Source organism: Babylonia areolata, chromosome 3 (genome assembly GCF_041734735.1).
Source record: "Babylonia areolata isolate BAREFJ2019XMU chromosome 3, ASM4173473v1, whole genome shotgun sequence".
Taxonomy (NCBI): domain Eukaryota; kingdom Metazoa; phylum Mollusca; class Gastropoda; order Neogastropoda; family Buccinidae; genus Babylonia; species Babylonia areolata.
In genome coordinates, this window is record NC_134878.1 from 19,195,839 (window position 1) to 19,214,339 (window position 18,501).

Sequence of the window (18,501 nt, forward strand, 5' to 3'; positions counted from 1 at the left end):
TTTCTTTATAGAACATTGAATGTACAACATTTTCATATTTTCAAAGTAAGGCTAAAACACATACATTTGATACTTTGTGACATGTTCTAATAAATATTTGTTTCTGGAACTTATAGCTTCATGTATATTTCAGCGACAAGACAAATATCTGAGCTTTGAGTGAAATAGAATGTCTGACAGCAAAATCAGGAATGCCTTTAAGAACAGGAAAGGGGAATAGGTAGTTCTTAGCCACAAAATGGATACAATCAGAAAAAAGCAACATAACAAACTGAGTAAAAGTGAACTTCCTGAACACTTTCAAGATAACAGAAATACACACATATATTTGCACAAAGCATAGATATGAGAAAGACCACACACACACACACACACACAGAAAGAAGAGATGTCATCTTTCACTTGGAATATGTAGGCAGCATTCTCAAAAATACTTTAAAAGATCAAAAAATAGTGTAATTCTATTTTACAGACAATGGCTGCCCTCACCTCTCATTTTAAAAATGTATTACAAACACATCAACTTGTAAAAAAAAAAAAAAAAAAAGTTTAAAAACAGCAGTTCAGAAAAAAAAGTTTAAAAACAGCAACTCAGAAAAAAAAGTTTAAAAACAGCAACTCAGAAAAAAAGTGAAAATAAAGACAATGCAAATTTAACCCAACCAATGACAATGATATAAAAGTAATCTAATTTACATCAGGTTAGCACTCTTGCTATGCATCTCAACATATGTTTCGGGTACAGCGCAAAAGTGGACTCCGTGGGGGGAGGGGAAACAAATGTAAACAAATAGGTGGGAGGTAAAACCAAGTCAAACATCCATGCACACACACACACACTCTCTCTCTCTCTCTCTCTCTCACTCACTCACACACACATCCTCCCTGTCAAACAGTCGATTGTCAAGTCTCAGTTAAAACAAGTGGTTTCTTTCTCTGTCAACATTACAATAAATCATGAATGCTATTTTGAAATGATGTCATGACATTTTTTTAGTTACATGTCCCTATTCACTGTACTCACAGTTTCACTGTAAAAACAAAATAAATAAAACAGACCAAAAGGAAACAATCACAGAATATGCAATTAATTAAATAATAATGTCCATTTATAAATGAACCTTAAGCACATAGAAATAAACAATAAAAGTTAATTGGTAAACTAAAAATAGGTAAATGATAAGCATACATGAAAAGGGGGCATCTATGATCACAGAACATTGCAGTTTAGGATTTTATAATATATAATGAAGCTCCAAATTCCAGCAGACTATACTGACTGCAAATAAAACTTTGCAGACTTTTTCCACCAACATCACAGACAAACAGACAGACGACATAAAACTCACACACAGTTGGGTGCCCATACTTCTGTTCAAACCATGCTCCACAGTTCTTAAAACATTGCACCCCTCTACCAAGCAGTGCTTGGAAACTACTGAACTTAATTCTCTGGCTGTCTGCAATGTCGCTAAACATCTAATGTTTGAGAATGCCAGTTCCCAAAACCAAACATAATGGCTCAGAAAGAAACACAACCCTTGGTGACTTTTGAACTGTAATACTGGCAATGTTTTCATCAAGTTTGAGCATTTACATAGGTGTGGTGGTTAAATGGTCAGAGTGCTGGTTTCTCGCCCGTGTTTCTAAAGTTCGATACCCTGTTTCAGCACACTTGGTGGGTAAAGGCAAATGTATGTGCATACCTTCTAATGCCTGAACCCTGTTCATGTGCATCACATACAGAATATCAAATATGTATGTTAGAGATCCTGTAATCCATGTCAGCCTTTGGTGGCTTATGAAAATAACAACGTACCCAGCATGGGTATGCACACCCCTGAAAATGGAGTATGACTACCTATATGGCAGGATAAAATGGGTCATACAGGTAAAAGGATTGTTTCTATGTATGTGACTGAAGCCTGACTGAATGGCACAGGAAAGAATAATGAGCGCCCAAAAGCAGCACTAAGTCGGCTCCACCCACGTAGGCAGCCTGTTGTGCAAACGACTCTGTAAATTGCTTAAAGCTTTGTCTCTCACCGAGTATATGAGTATCCATATCATATCATTTACAACTATTTTTCTGTCTTTGTTTTCAGTTAATACTGAAAAACAATGTCTCAATTTAAAGCAAGTTCTTAAAAAGGCCAAAATTACACAGTTGATCTTATCCTGAAAACAACAGCATTTAGACCTCCCACCCCACACCCAAAAAATGTTATAATCTTTGATGCTGAGTTTAACAATCCAGATTCACGGCAATAAAACAATAAAGCTAAGCCAGAAGTTTGTCCGCAGCACAGTCCTTTCAGGGCTGAGTGTTAAAATATGTGAAGAGGATGTGCATATAATTACAAAACAAAATCAACAAACAAAGCATTGCAAACAAGAATAAATCACAGAGAAATCAGATGATGCGCTTGGCAGTCCGAGCAGCAAGAAGATGATGTTTCCAAACACACAGATGGCAGCTGTCTGGTTGAAGACAGCACTCCAGCTCTTTGTCGTTTCCAGAATGTACCCAGCCATATACACCCCCACAAACCCTATAACAAGGGAACAGAACCAAATATTCATCATGGAACTGGATGCTAACAACACATGTTCCCCAACAAACCCTGTCACAAGAGAACAAAACCAAATATCTATCATCAAACAAGTTGCTAACAATACATGTTCCCCCAAAAATCTGTCAAATGAGAACAGAACCAAATCCATGTTCTCCCACAAACCCTGTCACGATGGAATAAAACTAAATATCTATTATCAAACTAATTGCTAACAAAGAAAAAAGAAACCAATATTTATCATCAAACTGGTCGCTAACAATACATGTTCCCCCACAGACCCTGTAATGAAATAACAAGCAAATATCAAACTGGTTGCTAACAATACATGTTCCCCCACAAACCCTGTCATACTGGAACAAAACCAAATACTTATCATCAAAATGATCACTAACAATGAGAACAGAAACCAATATTCAACACCAAACTGTCACTAACAACACATGTTCCTCCACAAACCATATCAAAAGAGAACAGAACCAAATATTCACCATCAAACTGGTTGCTGACATACATGTTCCCCCACAAACCCTGTCACAAGGGAACTACCCAATATTTATTATCCAACTCTTCACCAATATGTTCCCAGAATTTTTCACACAACTCCAATTGAGTTTATGAATCACTATAAATCATCTGTTGAGTTTTCTGTGATATTATTAAAGCTCCTAAATCTTTTATATCCAAATTTGGGCAGCTTCTTGAAAAAGAACAAGGCTGTGAAACAGTAAGCTTTCAAGTACATATACACATGCAAACATTGACACAAAGACACACATGAATACAAATACACACACACAGAATCTGAAATGCACACACCTGTACAAATACACACACACACACAGTACAGGAAGATTAACTCACCTGGTATTGCACTTGTAGTGTTCAGTATACCTGTAACATATTAAGACAAATTTAGTAATATGCACTTGATATGCATTATATGCGCAGGAGCAACCACACAAGCAGTACTCAAAAGAATCAAATCAATTCCTTAATAGCCTAGTCAACCACAAAAAGGCCATTCCTGGGCTAAAAACAGTAGTAGTATTAATAGCATTGGTATTAGCAATGAGAGAGGGGAAAGTGGAGGTGAACATACTGTTATAGCAACAATGGTACCATAAAGACAGGTGCAATAGCCGAGTGGTTAAAGTGTTGGACTGTCAATCTGAGAGTCCCGGGTTCGAATCACGGTGACGGCGCCTGGTGGGTAAAGGGTGGAGATTTTTACGATCTCCTAGGTCAACATATGTGTAGACCTGCTAGTGCCTTAACCCCCTTCGTGTGTATATGCAAGCAGAAGATCAAATTCGCACGTTAATGATCCTGTAATCCATGTCAGCGTTTGTTGGGTTATGGAAACAAGAACATACCCAGCATGCACACCCCCGAAAACAGAGTATGGCTGCCTACATGGCGGGGTAAAAATGGTCATACACGTAAAAGCCCACTCATGTGCATACGAGTGAACGTGGCAGTTGCAGCCCATGAACGCAGAAGAAGAAGGTACCATGAAGTATGCAGATTTTCATAAAACTTAAAGAATATTGTGTGAAAGAAGATCACAATAAAGATTTTAACAAAAAAAAAAGAAAAGAGAAATAAAGAAAATGAGAAGTCTTTGTCATTGGTAAAACAACATCCAGACATATGTGGGTGAAACACTAAGCCACACCTCTAGAACAAAACAAAAAAAACTGATATAAAAGGTCAGTACATTGCAAAAAACATTAAAAAGAAACAATAACAAACATTTGAAAACACTCTATACAAGGCCAATACATCATTAAAAAAAAAAAAAGTATTAACCAGCATTACAACTCAAATTCAAACCATGGCCTTTTTGGAATACTTTAGCACACACATATAGCATATTTGAACAGAGAATCTTTCCTATAAAAAGAATATAAAAATGTTTAAAATACCCAACATTGCCCTGACACACGAGAATCAAACCCTCTCTCACCAAAGACAGCCCCTGCATGATTGGGAGCCAGGTCGACAGGGTTGATGGAGAGACTGGGGCTGTAGAAGCCGCAGCAGGCAATGGCCAGAGTCATACACATCAGGGTGCTGAAGTAACTGTCCACGTAGGAGATCAGAACCAGGAACACTGCCGTGCCACTGAACAGCACCGTCTGAAACAGGGGGCACGGGAGGGCAAATAAACCTAAAGATTTGATATGGATACTTATATAGTGCCTATTCTCTGTTGGAGACCAAGCTCTAAGCACTTTACAAACTCAGGGTCATTTGCACAACAGGCTGCCTACCTGGGTAGAGCCAACTGACAACTGCCATTGTGGGGTGCTCATCATTCCTTTCCTGTGTCATTCAATCAGATTTCAGGCATGCACATATACACACTCAGACAAACATGTAACATTTTATGTGTATGACTGTTTTGTTTATTTAACCCACCATGTAGGCAGCTATACTCTGGGTATTTTCTTGTTTCCATAACCCACCAAACATTGACATGGATTACAGGATCTTTAACGTGCCTATTTGATATTTTGCGTGCATATACACATGGAGGGTGTTCAGGCACTAGCAGGTCTGCACATATACTGACCTGGGAGATCAGAAAAATCTCCACCCTTTACCAACCAGGCACTGTTCCCGAGATTTGAAGCTAGGACCCTCAGATTGAAAGTGCAAGGCTTTAACCTACTACGCCCATCAAGTCATAAGTATGTGCTCTGTAGGTAAATGCAGATGAAGAGGCACAGTTTTCTGTACATGTAAATAATATATGTACATGCACACACTTGTACATATACATTTGCATTCATGCACTTGTGTACACAAATGTGCACTTGAACATAAGCTCCTACGTGGTTCTTGGCCTAATGATAATGCGTCCCCCTTGGAACCAAGAGAATCTGTGTACACTGGTCCAATCCCCACACTCACCAGTGTTTTCTCCCCCTCCACTTGACCTTGACTGGTGGTCTGGACGCTAGTCATTTGGATGAGACAATAAACCGACGTCCTGTGTGTGGCATGCACTTAGTGCATGTAAAAGAACCCACAGCAAAAATAGCATTCTCCCTCGCAAAATTCTAAAGGAAAAATCCACTTTGATAGAAAAACAAATACACTTGCAGGCAGAATATGAAAAAAGGGTGGCACTCCCATTGTAGCTACATGCTCTCCCTGAGGAGAGAAGCCCAAATTTCACTTTCACACAGAGGAATCTGTTGTGACAAAAGAGTAATACAATACAAACTATATGATACAATACAATGCACACACATACACAAGAGATATATTGGAGACCAACTCAACACACAAAAGTGTGTGAATAAACAAAAAACCAATGAAATAAATGTTTGAATACAACACTGCATAGTGTCAAGCAAAACTGTCATCACAGAAGAGACGTGTGTTTCATTTTAAGGCCATTTCACACATGATCTGTTTTCTTTTTTTTTATCATTTTTTTCAACCTAAATCAACATTTATAAATTCATCAGCTATAAACTCATTACTATCATAACCCAACATAAAGAGACATGCAAACAGACTGAAGGCAAAACAAAAGAATAAATGTTGTAGTACTGTTGGTCGCCTTTCCCTGATTGCTTTTTTTTTTTTTTTTTAAACTCTGTAACATTTGATGTAGACACATTAACGGGAAACAGCAAACTTACCGCAATAAGTTTCCGTACAAATGTAACTGCAAAACCTGCAAAAATATGCAACATCATATCAAAATGATGAAAAGAAAAACAAGTCTCCTGGTCACATAAACTGTAGCAGGTTCCCAATTTCATGTTTATAGCTGTTTTTGTTCTTAAGGGTAAAGGTGTAAACCAGTCCATAATCATCAGAAGTAGTTTACCATCAAATTTATATTGCAAGGCAAAGCGAAAAGTGAATCAGACTGTTAGATGTCCAATGCAGACATGGAAAACTTAGACCCCAATCAAAACATCATTGTCTGGTCTTTGAGGAGAAACTGTGTGTGAACTTCACTGCTTTTGAAACTGGTGGCCAAAAAAAGTTCAGATGAACATGGGGCGTCACTCTTCCCAAACACTGCAAATATAATTTGTAAACTTACAGTTTCACTGGATGTTTTGATCCTGTGACAAGTGCATGACTCACTAATATGGTCTTCAGGCAGGCTAAAGGATGCAATAATTATCAGGATACATAATCACCTAAATGTGGCAGTAAATCTTTCACTTTGTGAATTCAGTTGAGAGTTTTAATTTCAGTTTCTCAAGGAGGCATCACTGCATTTGGACAAATACATATAGGCTACACCACATCTGCTAGGCAGATGCCTGACCAGCAGCATAACCCAACACACTAGAGTTAAGAGTATGTATGACAACGGTGAAATTGTACTTGTGCATGCATCATGAGTGTCCACATGTGTACTGAAAAAAAAGTGGCACATTACAATCAGCCCACATTTAGAGTCAGCTTTAACAACAGCTGTACCCCACCTTGACGTACTGACCTGCTTTAATCATTCTGTCGGCCACCCAGCCTCCACCAATGTTACAGGGGACAATGACCAGCCATGGCACTACGTTGAACACCCAGCTCTGCAAAACAATGGCCATTACTGTCAAAGAAAGGCTGAACATTGTCAGTTTGGTGGTGCTACCATCTACAGTATCAACATTTTCAGTTTGGTGGCGCAAACATTTACGGCATGAACACTGTCAGTTTGGTGGTGCAAACATTTACACCATGAATATTTTCAGTTTGGAGGTGCTACCATTTACAGTATCAACATTGTTTGGTGGTGCAAACATTTGCAGCATGAACATTTTCAGTTTGGTGGTGCTACCATTTACAGCATGAACATTGGTGGTGCAAACATTTGCAGCATGAACATTTTCAGTTTGGTGGTGCTACCATTTACAGCATGAACAACTTCACTTTGTGGTGCTACCATTTACAGCATGAACATCTTCACTTTGTGGTGCTACCATTTACAGCATGAACAGATATGGAAAAAAGTTAATATCTATTCCTTGATTGTGCACCCTTAAAAAAGGAAAACAAATCAGACCATGACCACTTATATATATCTTTGGTGCCTCTCAGAAAGTTTTGTTAAATTTTGTCAGGAAAATGTGATACAAAAATGAGCTCTGACTTTAACAGTACACAGAAGTCAACTGGTCCATTCTCAATGCAAAGCATCACAGGACAGCATATTTTCAGCCACCTACCTTGTTTCATGATCAAAGTGAAGGATAAAATTTTCCCTATTGCACTTCCCTCTTTATACCATTCTCCCCAATTATGCCACCCAACTTCACAAACAAGAAAAGCATACCTTAGCATCTGGGAAGTTTTCATGGAAAAATGTTGGCAGCCAGGACAGAAGAATGTAGAATCCATTGTTGCTGCAGTAGTTGGAGACCAGTAAGGCCCTGCAGAACATCAAACACCACACAACATCCATTCATGCTGGCATGGTGATAACCGTACAAAAGAGCAGTCAGAAATTCTGACATATCAGTTGCTAGATAATACAACACTACAATTCTGAAGTGTTTAATCAGAAATTGACGTTAATAAGCAAAATCATATCTATGGAAAGTAGTGCAAACACACACACACACACACACTACACTATAAATTTTGAAAGTGTCAAACAAAATTGGTTGCAACTGTGCACAATGAAAGCTTGGAAAGGACTAGTCTCAACCATGGTTCAAAATCATACCAATCTATACAAGTTTTTTAAAAACATAAACAAAAATCATATTTCTAAAGATGATGGAAATAATAATCACGAAACCAGAATTTCAGATCATTAACTAGGAAAACGTCTTGTTATCACAGAGGAATCACACACTGTTCTCACCAAAAAGAGTAGTGGGAGAAAAGTTTAAGCCAGGGCACAGGGGTAGAAGTGTTGATGTTGCTGTTCAGATCCATGGCTTTGGCGCCAAGACGTGGAGACTCAGTGCGGTGCCCACGGATCAGGCACCGATACCAGACTGTGGCCCACAGCAGCCCAGCGCAACCTGCCAGGGTCGTGAAAACAAAAAATGGTCTAGTGAGGAACACGGACATTACTGTGCAGACATGAAAATGGTCAACTGAGTGTGGCAGATCACACATTCGTGATAGTCTTACCTATACCACAGATGTTCACTCATGTAAGTGGCTAACTAATGGATATAAGAGCAACACTCTCTAAAACTCTCTCTACTTTACTCATAATGCCAGAACCTAACCTAAACAGGAAATGATTGTTTTTAAATGGTAGCATCAATAAGCAAGCTCATTTCAGAAACTGTATGACTAAATGAAGCAAAATTTTCACAGATGAAATTTTCTTTGTAGTTATGTAGGAATTTATTTTTAAAATAGGAGTCTAAATCCAGGCAATGCACTGTGGGTTGATGGTGAAGATTTTTTTTGTAGCATCCTAATTTTTTCAACATCCCACATATCTGCAGACCTGCTAGTATCTGACCTTCATTTATACTCAACACATACAATAGATCTATATATCATTATGTGTATGTTAAAAGATCCAATTATTTCAGCTGTTTGGTGGTTTGAGAAGAATGAAAATCTCTGTCATGTAATGTCCATGAAAATGACAGCTGCTTACATGGTATGCCAAAAATTTGTCATTTCCATAAATCTCACTCAGGCGTAAAAGCGAAAAAGATACTTGCAACCCATGTACACAGAAGACAAAAATAGGTGATTGTTCTTTTACTACCAAAATTAAAAGTAACTAAAGTGTTTAATCTCTTAATGACTCAAACTGTTTTTCCACTTTTTTTTTTCCCAATAACGTCTAGATTCACATTTCTCTGTGAAGGTCATCTTTGTCCTTCCTTGAATGCCCATACACATAATCTCTGGCATAGTACTCCTCTAATACCAATGTAAAGACACTACTAAAGACTCCCACATGCATGTAAACATATACAAAAACTCTCACCGTATGGTGACTGTCCATGAATAATTTGAGTGCAAGATCACTGGGCCAATAAATCATTAATATCTTTGACACTTTATGACACTTGGACAGGCAACCATCCCACTATGATTCAGCTATGGGTGACTTCATCCATCAGCAGTCAATATATCTAAGAAAACTTATTCTGCTCCACTGATGGACTGACAAATATAAGTCAAAGCTGAATACTTATCAGTAAAAGACAGATACAATGAAAAGAAACAATGTACAATGAAAAGGAACAATGTGGCTGTCCAGAAGATAAAAAAAGAAGAGAACAGGGAGATAAAATCAGCATATACTTCAAGCTTTTACTGAGCATAAAAATGATTGAAGCAGACCAGTCAGGACATGCACATGCACAACAAAGCTTTAGGTGCCTTATGTTAGTGTTCATGGTCAAAAGCGGACAAGAAGCTTACCAATCACATAGAATGGTTTCTGCCAGCCAAACTGCTCCATCAGAAAAGAGCCCATACTGCCACTCAGTAACGTTCTGTTAACAGCAGACAAAAAGCATTTGCTTTGCCCAGTTCAAGCCTGTTTCCTACAACACATTACACATCAGACATATAGCAGTTTGAGTCTACTCAGAGCCCAAGCAGATGACTGCACACTGTCAATGTGAACTTCTTTTTCCTGTTAACCAGAACTACTGCCTGCTTCTATGCTCCCATTTTTGTGAATTCCTGTTATTGTGTTCTGTAAGAGCACAGTTGAACTCACAGCTAACATCTGATGCTTGTTGTCCACAGTGAAATGAATCTAGCATCACCTACCATGTTTTTGTTCCATAGTAAAAGAATAAGTCATGGAATCTTTATTTCTGAATTTCTTATTTCGACAGATTTTGGTTTCAGGCAAAATCATCCATGTGATGTTATTGCAAGAAAACAGATACTCTGCTGATCAGGTTGTAAATACGCCTTTCCGAAACTTGAGATGAAATTTTCTTTGATGATTTTTATACGTTTCAGGCAAATGTTTCTCAAAAACAGTTTTACTGAGGAAATATATTTTCTTGAACACAAGTGCATAATAGTGCAAAACCTTCTAAAATGATCTTTGTCAAACACACACAAACGTACCACACATCTATGAAAATGTAAGGCCATATCTATGCGATTTTTGTCAACCAAAAAGATATGACACTTATATATCATTAAATACAAACTAAACACGATATGTACATACAGTGATATTAACGTTTTTACACACATACACAGAACTAAATGATCCGATCAACCAAGACCATATTGTGACATATAATCAATCTTTTTACATCATTCACATAAACCAACAGAAAATATTGACATAAAATCAATACTCAAAAGGAAATGCACACACACACACACGCGCGCGCACACACACACACACACACACACACAAAGCAAACTTACCCACAGTTTGCACCTGTTGCTATCAAGCTTACAGTCAAGGACCTCTCATCACTGTGCACTTTACGTGACACAAGACTGGTAGTGCTTGGAAAATGTACACCTAGAACCATGGACAGTAAAACACTGGATTGTATACATCTATGATATGTGAACATGCACAACATATGTAATATATATACCTGCACGCATATATGCACACACACCCTCTCACACCCACAAACACACAGTAAAGATTAAACTTTAGAATAATAAAAGTGAGAGAAAATAAAAACAAACTGAATAAACATACACAAAACAAATAAACAGCTGTTGTGTAAATACTGCCGATAACTGTATGTGTTTTCTTAAGTCTATGACAGTAAACTACTAGACCTGAGAGACTAGGTAGACCAGTTAAAACAAAACACTGCAGTGAGGCACAAACATCCACACACACACAGCTGCAAGCGAATACGCACACACACACACACAATTTTCTTTCTATCATTCTCTCTCCTTTGCACACACACACACACATACACACACTCACTTTTCTTTCTCACATTCTCTCTCCTTTGCATACGCACAACACACACTGTGACACACACACACACACACTTTTCTTTCTAGCATTCTCTCTCCTTCATATATATACAACACACAAATGTCACACAAACACACACACATACTTTTCTTTCTAGCATTCTCTCTCCTTCACATACACACACACACACACACACACACACACATGCATGCATGCACACACACACACACACCTAGTTGTATGCACACACACACACACAAGCAAACATACACGCAGATGCACATACACACAAACACAGACATACACACAAACTACACACACCCTGCGAAACGCCCAGCAAGACACGGAAGACAACAATGACGTAGATGGGAAAAGGTGTGTAGGTTGACAGCTGGATGATCAGAGGTGTGCAAAAGGTGATGGATGACCACAGCACTGAGGCCACCAACAACACACGCTCCCCTCCCACGCGATCACTGAGGTAGCCACCCAAAACCTGGGTCATCATGTACCCCCAGAAGAAGGCTGACATTACAGTTCCCTGTTAAAATAGAAAAAAAGAAGAAGAAAAAGTCTTACAGCAGCTGTGCACACAAGTTCAAGCTACCAAATGAAATATCCTGCTATGCTGTATACTGGTATTTCAACAGCTGTTCCCTGTAATTAATATAAGCTTTTTTTTTTATAAGAATTTTCATTATCAGTATCAGTAGGTCAAGGAGGCGTCACTGCGTTCTGACAAATCCATATACGCTACACCATATCTGCCAAGCAGATGCCTGACCAGCAGCGTAACCCAACTCGATTAGTCAGGCCTTGAGAAAAACAAATAAATAAAAAAAATATTAATAAAAATGAATAAGTAAATTAATTAATTTAAAAAATAAATAAATAAAATAAGATAAACGAAAAAAAAAAATCCCACATTTTTTTTTTTAACAAATAAATATAAAATAAAATATAAATAAATAAATAAATAATAGATAAATAAAAAAAAGAACTACTACTACTAATAATAATATTTATAAGGTGCAAAAACTTGATGAAGTCACTATAAGCGTACGAAAAAAAACAATGAAAAAATAAAAAAGTAAATAAATAAATAAATAAATAAAATAAAATAAAATAAATAAAAAAGACAACAATGATGATAAATAAGCAAATAAATAATGTAAAACATGCAGACACACATTCACACATACACACACATATGCATAACAGATGTGCACCAAACATGCAGTTTCACAGATATGAAAGCACAATCAAATACACATAAACGTACATGAGCCCCAACACACACACACACACACCACCCTGCACCCCCTCTACCCTCCCTCCTCCACACACTCATTTCTAGGCTACATATCGCAGCTCCACCACACACACACACACACACACACAGGCACACTTACTTGTGCACATACACCTATATCCCCCACCCCCAAACCCACACACATATATACAAATATATATATGCACACCTGCACGTTCCAAAATTAAGAATTTTCATTCATTCACTGTATACAACAGAATTAATGATGACATATATAACTGAACACATTTCACAAAAAGCATTTTCATCTTTCAGGTATGGATGAATTGGAGAGACAAAACAAGAGAGGAGGTACTCAAAATTTGTTGGTTGTATCAGTGGCAGTTTTTCATGCAAATAATTACATTGACAAGTCTGAGTAGATGGTACTTCTAGTGGTTAAGTAAATATAAAGAAATATACTGGGTATGGAAATACCACATATCAGGCAAAAAAGAGATGTGTCATGAATATCTTTATTACTATACTTTGTACTTGTATTTTGGACAGTTATTGCTTATCATAATGTTAACTACAGAACTTGTGATTACTTTTTGTGTGTGTAAAATTGGAAGTGGAAATATCTTTCAGACAACCAAAAAGACAAACATGAATATGAATAATATTTCCATGATAATCACAGTCATGGTGTTCAAAGGAACAATTTAATAAAACAGATGGACTGTGTAGCAGCTGTGCAAGACACACACAAGCCAGACAACAGACAGCACATTTCCCACATTGTATCGCACAAAAAAGGCGTTTGAATGTACATTTTGCATTTTGGAATACATCTTGTTTTGAACTGTTATGGGGTATAACATATAGCTTTAATCATTTATACACTGTTGTATAAAATGAAGAATATTGATCAAAGCATCATGAAATATATATATATTAGTATTTAACATTCTTCATCCTTCATAAATATTCACTCAAACATATATGTCACAAACATCTCTTTCATTTGATGCACTGAACTGGTCCCCCTAAAAGTGATAAGAAAATGTCCCTTCTTAAAAGCATCATCTACAGTTCAGTACATACAAAGTTACAGACAAATAGGTAAATCTCAAATTTGTTTACATTTCTAATTTTCTGTTGACAGCTCTGTGGTTAGTACTGCAATCTGCAGTTCTCCAATTAATAGACCTTTTTTTCTTCTTTTTTTTTTTCAAACCACAGTGACAGTCTGCAGTAATTAGTACTTCTACTCACTGATTCTTTCTTGTCCCATTTCATCTCCTCTGCCACATCCACAATGCACACTGGCATTATTGTCCTGGCGGTGTATATCACTGCTGTGCCAAACATCAGTGCCACTGTCCACAGTTTCTTTTCTTTTCTGCAAGGTTAAGAAAGGCGGGCCCCAATCGCAAGAAAATAAATACAGCAAGTGTGTGTCACTATGTCTGGGTACGTGTGCACAAGGGGGAAAGAGAGAATGTAAATCTGCACATGGTGTGTGTGTGTGTGTGTGTGTGTGTGTGTGTGTGTGTGTGTGTGTGTGTGTGTGCGCGCGTGTGCGTGTGTGTGCACGCACACACTATCTGGATGAAGGCTTTCTACATCTTTACATATGCAAATGCCACTGACATGTTTGACTACTCCTCATATTGTACTGTGAAGACTTTCCACACATTTGCCTCAAAACAGGTAAAGGATACATTTCTATAATCTCTTACCACAAGAGTTTTAAATATTCCTTATCCTTATACCTAAATCATTTAAGTCTTGCATATGCAATAAGAAACCTCTGTCCATATGTCAGACCAATGTCTTACAATTACAATATGAAATCTCTGTCCACATGTCAGACCAAACTATTCCTTCTTTTTCTTCTTCTGTGTTCACTCGTATGCACACGAGTGGGCTTTTACGTGTATGACCGTTTTTACCTCGCCATGTAGGCAGCCATACTCCATTTTCAGGGGTGTGCATGCTGGGTATGTTCTTGTTTCCATAACCCACCGAACGCTGACATAGATTACAGGATCTTTAATGTGCGTATTGATCTTCTGCTTGCATACACACACGAAGGGGGTTCAGGCACTAGCAGGTCTGCACATATGTTGACCTGGGAGATGGTAAAAATCTCCACCCTTTACCCACCAGGCACCGTCACCATGTTTCGAATCGGGACCCTCAGATTGACAGTCCAACGCTTTAATCACTCCGCTATTGCGCCCGTCAAACTATTCCAAATCCTACATAATATATGCAATATGAAATCTCTGTCCATATGTCAGACCAAACTATCCCAATTCCTACATAATTATGCAATATAGAACCTCTGTCCATATGTCAGACCAAACTATCCCAATTCCTACATAATATATGCAATATGAAACCTCTGTCCATATGTCAGACCAAACTATTCCAAATCCTATATAATATATGCAATATGAAACCTCTGTCCACATGTCAGACCAAACTATCCCAATTCCTACATAATATATGCAATATGAAACCTCTGTCCATATGTCAGACCAAACTATTCCAAATCCTACATAATATATGCAATATGAAACCTCTGTCCATATGTCAGACCAAACTATCCCAATTCCTACATAATATATGCAATATGAAACCTCTGTCCACATGTCAGACCAAACTATTCCAAATCCTACATAATATATGCAATATGAAACCTCTGTCCACATGTCAAACTAAACTATTCCAAATCCTACATAATATATGCAATATGAAACCTCTGTCCACATGTCAGACCAAACTATTCCAAATCCTACATAATATATGCAATATGAAACCTCTGTCCACATGTCAAACCAAACTATTCCAAATCCTACATAATATATGCAATATGAAACCTCTGTCCACATGTCAAACCAAACTATCCCAATTCCTACATAATTATGCAATATAGAACCTCAGTCCACATGTTAGATCAAACTTTTCCAATGGCCAAATGTTAGACCAAAGTCCTACACATGCAATATGATATCTCTGTTCATGTGTCAGACCAAACTACTCCAACAATGACCTTAAAATCATTGTTACTGAGAGGTGTGGGCCTGAAACCTTGGGAATCAAGATTTTTCTGACAAGGAAAAGTTTACCAACAACTACAAACGTCCCCCATTACTCACATACCTTGACAAAGGTGACATGTTATGATGTTTATATTATCACCAATAGCATCCAAATCCCCAAAGCTATTGAAAGTGTTTCAAAAGCTAAAAATGTCAAAGTTACAATTTTCATGTGTCGCAGTTAACAAGTGAGTAAGACCAGATAACAAGAACTGCGTTATACCAAATATAATTTTAAACATGAGGGAAATATCCTTGTATTGCTTTATTTCACAATTATAAATATATTTCAAAATCCTGATCTTCTCTCTCTCTCTCTCTCTCTTAGTCTACTCTCTGCACAAGATAAACCAAAATCAATTAACGTATGCATGAAAAAAAAAAGCAGAAATAGGAGACACACATGCAAGATTACAGTTTGATTTCTTCTTTCCCTTTGCACTTCATAATTATTCAGATCAGTTATATACTTTTTGCCCCCACATGCCATATTTGTCATATCTTTTTTTTCCACAATTTTACCACCATAAATCTTTAGTCCATCTTGAAGTCTCTCTCTCTCTCTGTGCGTGCGTGCGTGCGTGCGTGCGTGTGTGTGTGTGTGTGTGTGTGTGTGTGTGCATATGTGTGTGAGCAAATTGTACACACAAGCTGTCACACGCGTGTGCCCACGCGCACACACACATACACGCACATCATGATATGCATAAACACTTACTGAAGGCAATAATTATCACTTTGCCAACTCATCTGACATCATCATTATCAAATGCTACGAATTTGTTTCTGTCGTGTTGTCGCACTTTGGTGTTGTCGAGTAATATATTTTTTTTACAAAAAAAGTTCATCATAACTGACATTTTAATTTTTTTTTTAATTCGAGCACTTACGGTGACCAAAACGTGGACGAAGGAGAAGCCATGGTTTTCGGAAACTCAAATTGTGGTTTCTTTTCGTCACTGTCTGTAGGTGTGATGCTGCGACGCATGGCTAATTTCAATTGGCAAGGTTGTATCCTTTTTTTTGCAGATCTGTCGAACACTACGTCTATGGTCGTACATATGAACACGTCCCCTCCTTTGCATGCTGACAGTCTGTTATTAAGCTTCTCTCCCTTGTTGCTGCACCGGTGTTTAAAAAATATGGTACACTAATTTTGTCAAAAGACAAACAAATGTTGATTTTGGTGATGGTTGTGACATTTGTGTCTGAACGTGTGTGTGTTACCGTGTGGGGGTGGGGTGGTGGGGTGTAGGGAGGTAATGGGGGATGAAGGAAGGGGAAGGAGGTTGGTCCGTCGCCAAAGGACACGTCTAATTTTGTCAAAAGACAAAAAAAAAATGTTGATTTTGTGGTGATGATGGTTCAGTGACATTTGTGTCTGAACGTGTGTATGCTACTGTGTGGGGGATGGGGTGAGGGGTGTGGGAGAGGGGGGGTAGGGAGGTAATGGAGGATGAAGGAAGGGGAAGGAGGTTGGTCGCCAAAGGCACGTCAGCCGCGTGTCCGATATAGCAAGTTCCCCGGCCTGTTCCGGATAAGTATAAAGAAACGAAAACCTAATATGTTCAGATCATATGTTCAGGTTATGTTTTCGAAAAGCCTGGAAGATTTACTACCTCCGGCCGCCTTCATGTGCGTAGTATAAGGGCAAGAAAAGATCCCTGACACAGAGGTGCTCACTCGTGCAAACCGTTGCCCAGCATCTACACCATCTTGATGCAGACTCAGCTGCGCTGAGCAGCCCATGTAGTTCGCATGCCAGACCATCGGCTCCCCAAGAAACTGCTGTACGGCGAACTCCAACATGGCAAGCGCTCCCATGGAGGCCAAAAGAAGCGCTTCAAAGACACTCTGAAAGCTTCTCTGAAGGCCTTCAACATCAGCCATGACACATGGGAGCTGAATGCAATGGACAGACCAAAGTGGCGTTCAGCTGTCCACAAAGGCGCCAAATCCTGTGAGGCCAACAGAATCACTGCAGCTGAGAGCAACGCAGACAGGCCAGGAAAAGCAGTGTCAGCAAGTCCCCGACAGCCGCCACCATACCCTGTCCACACTGCGTCAGAACCTTCCGGGCGCGGATTGGCCTGACCAGTCATCTGCGCACGTCCCACAGAGCCCAACCCACCCACCCCCAGGATGACTAGATGGTCCTCGTCGATCCCGACGGACGAACCGTCCACATATACGGCGGACGCACACGTGAGTGTGTACGTGCATGTGTATGCCGCATCAGTGCCTACCACTGTCGGACGCCGGTCGATGCTTATAATAGTGTACATGTAACCATTAAGGCCATAACAACGTCGTCCCACGTGCCAGTGACTGATGCCAGCACTTGCACTTCAGAATGTAAGCACACGCGCAGGCGCCTAGCATATCATGCATATGTTTGTCGTGCGTCACTGTGCCTATAAAATTAGTGCTGTTCAGTTGTTGTTCACGTTTTTATTTTCATCAATTTCATTCTATTTCATTTCATTTACTTACTTTTTAGTTACGCCGGCGTCAGTGAATATGATGAATGCTCGTGTCAGTGTGCGAGCGCATCGGCGTGCGTGCGTCAGTGCTCTGTGTGTGTGTGTGTGTGTGTGTGTGTGCAAGCCGTTGAGCGTGGCGTCCAGTACTCATCAGTGCCACTGAGTTTACTTGACGTATATTGAGTGTGTGAATGACTGA

General features: G+C 38.8%; 1 protein-coding gene across 1 annotated transcript; it reads right to left on the bottom strand.

Annotated features, from left to right (window-relative positions):
• Positions 1-527: 527 nt before the first annotated feature.
• On the bottom strand, positions 528-16,891 carry LOC143279820 (voltage-gated purine nucleotide uniporter SLC17A9-like). The gene is made up of 12 exons (XM_076584019.1): positions 16,710-16,891; positions 13,985-14,111; positions 11,776-11,995; positions 10,932-11,031; positions 9,954-10,027; positions 8,416-8,578; positions 7,882-7,978; positions 7,051-7,138; positions 6,233-6,267; positions 4,543-4,714; positions 3,438-3,467; positions 528-2,552 (listed from the first exon to the last, which is right to left on the bottom strand). The coding sequence occupies exons 1-12, from the start codon at positions 16,805-16,807 to the stop codon at positions 2,371-2,373; spliced, it is 1,386 nt and encodes a 461-aa protein (XP_076440134.1). The 5' UTR covers positions 16,808-16,891; the 3' UTR covers positions 528-2,370.
• Positions 16,892-18,501: the final 1,610 nt, after the last annotated feature.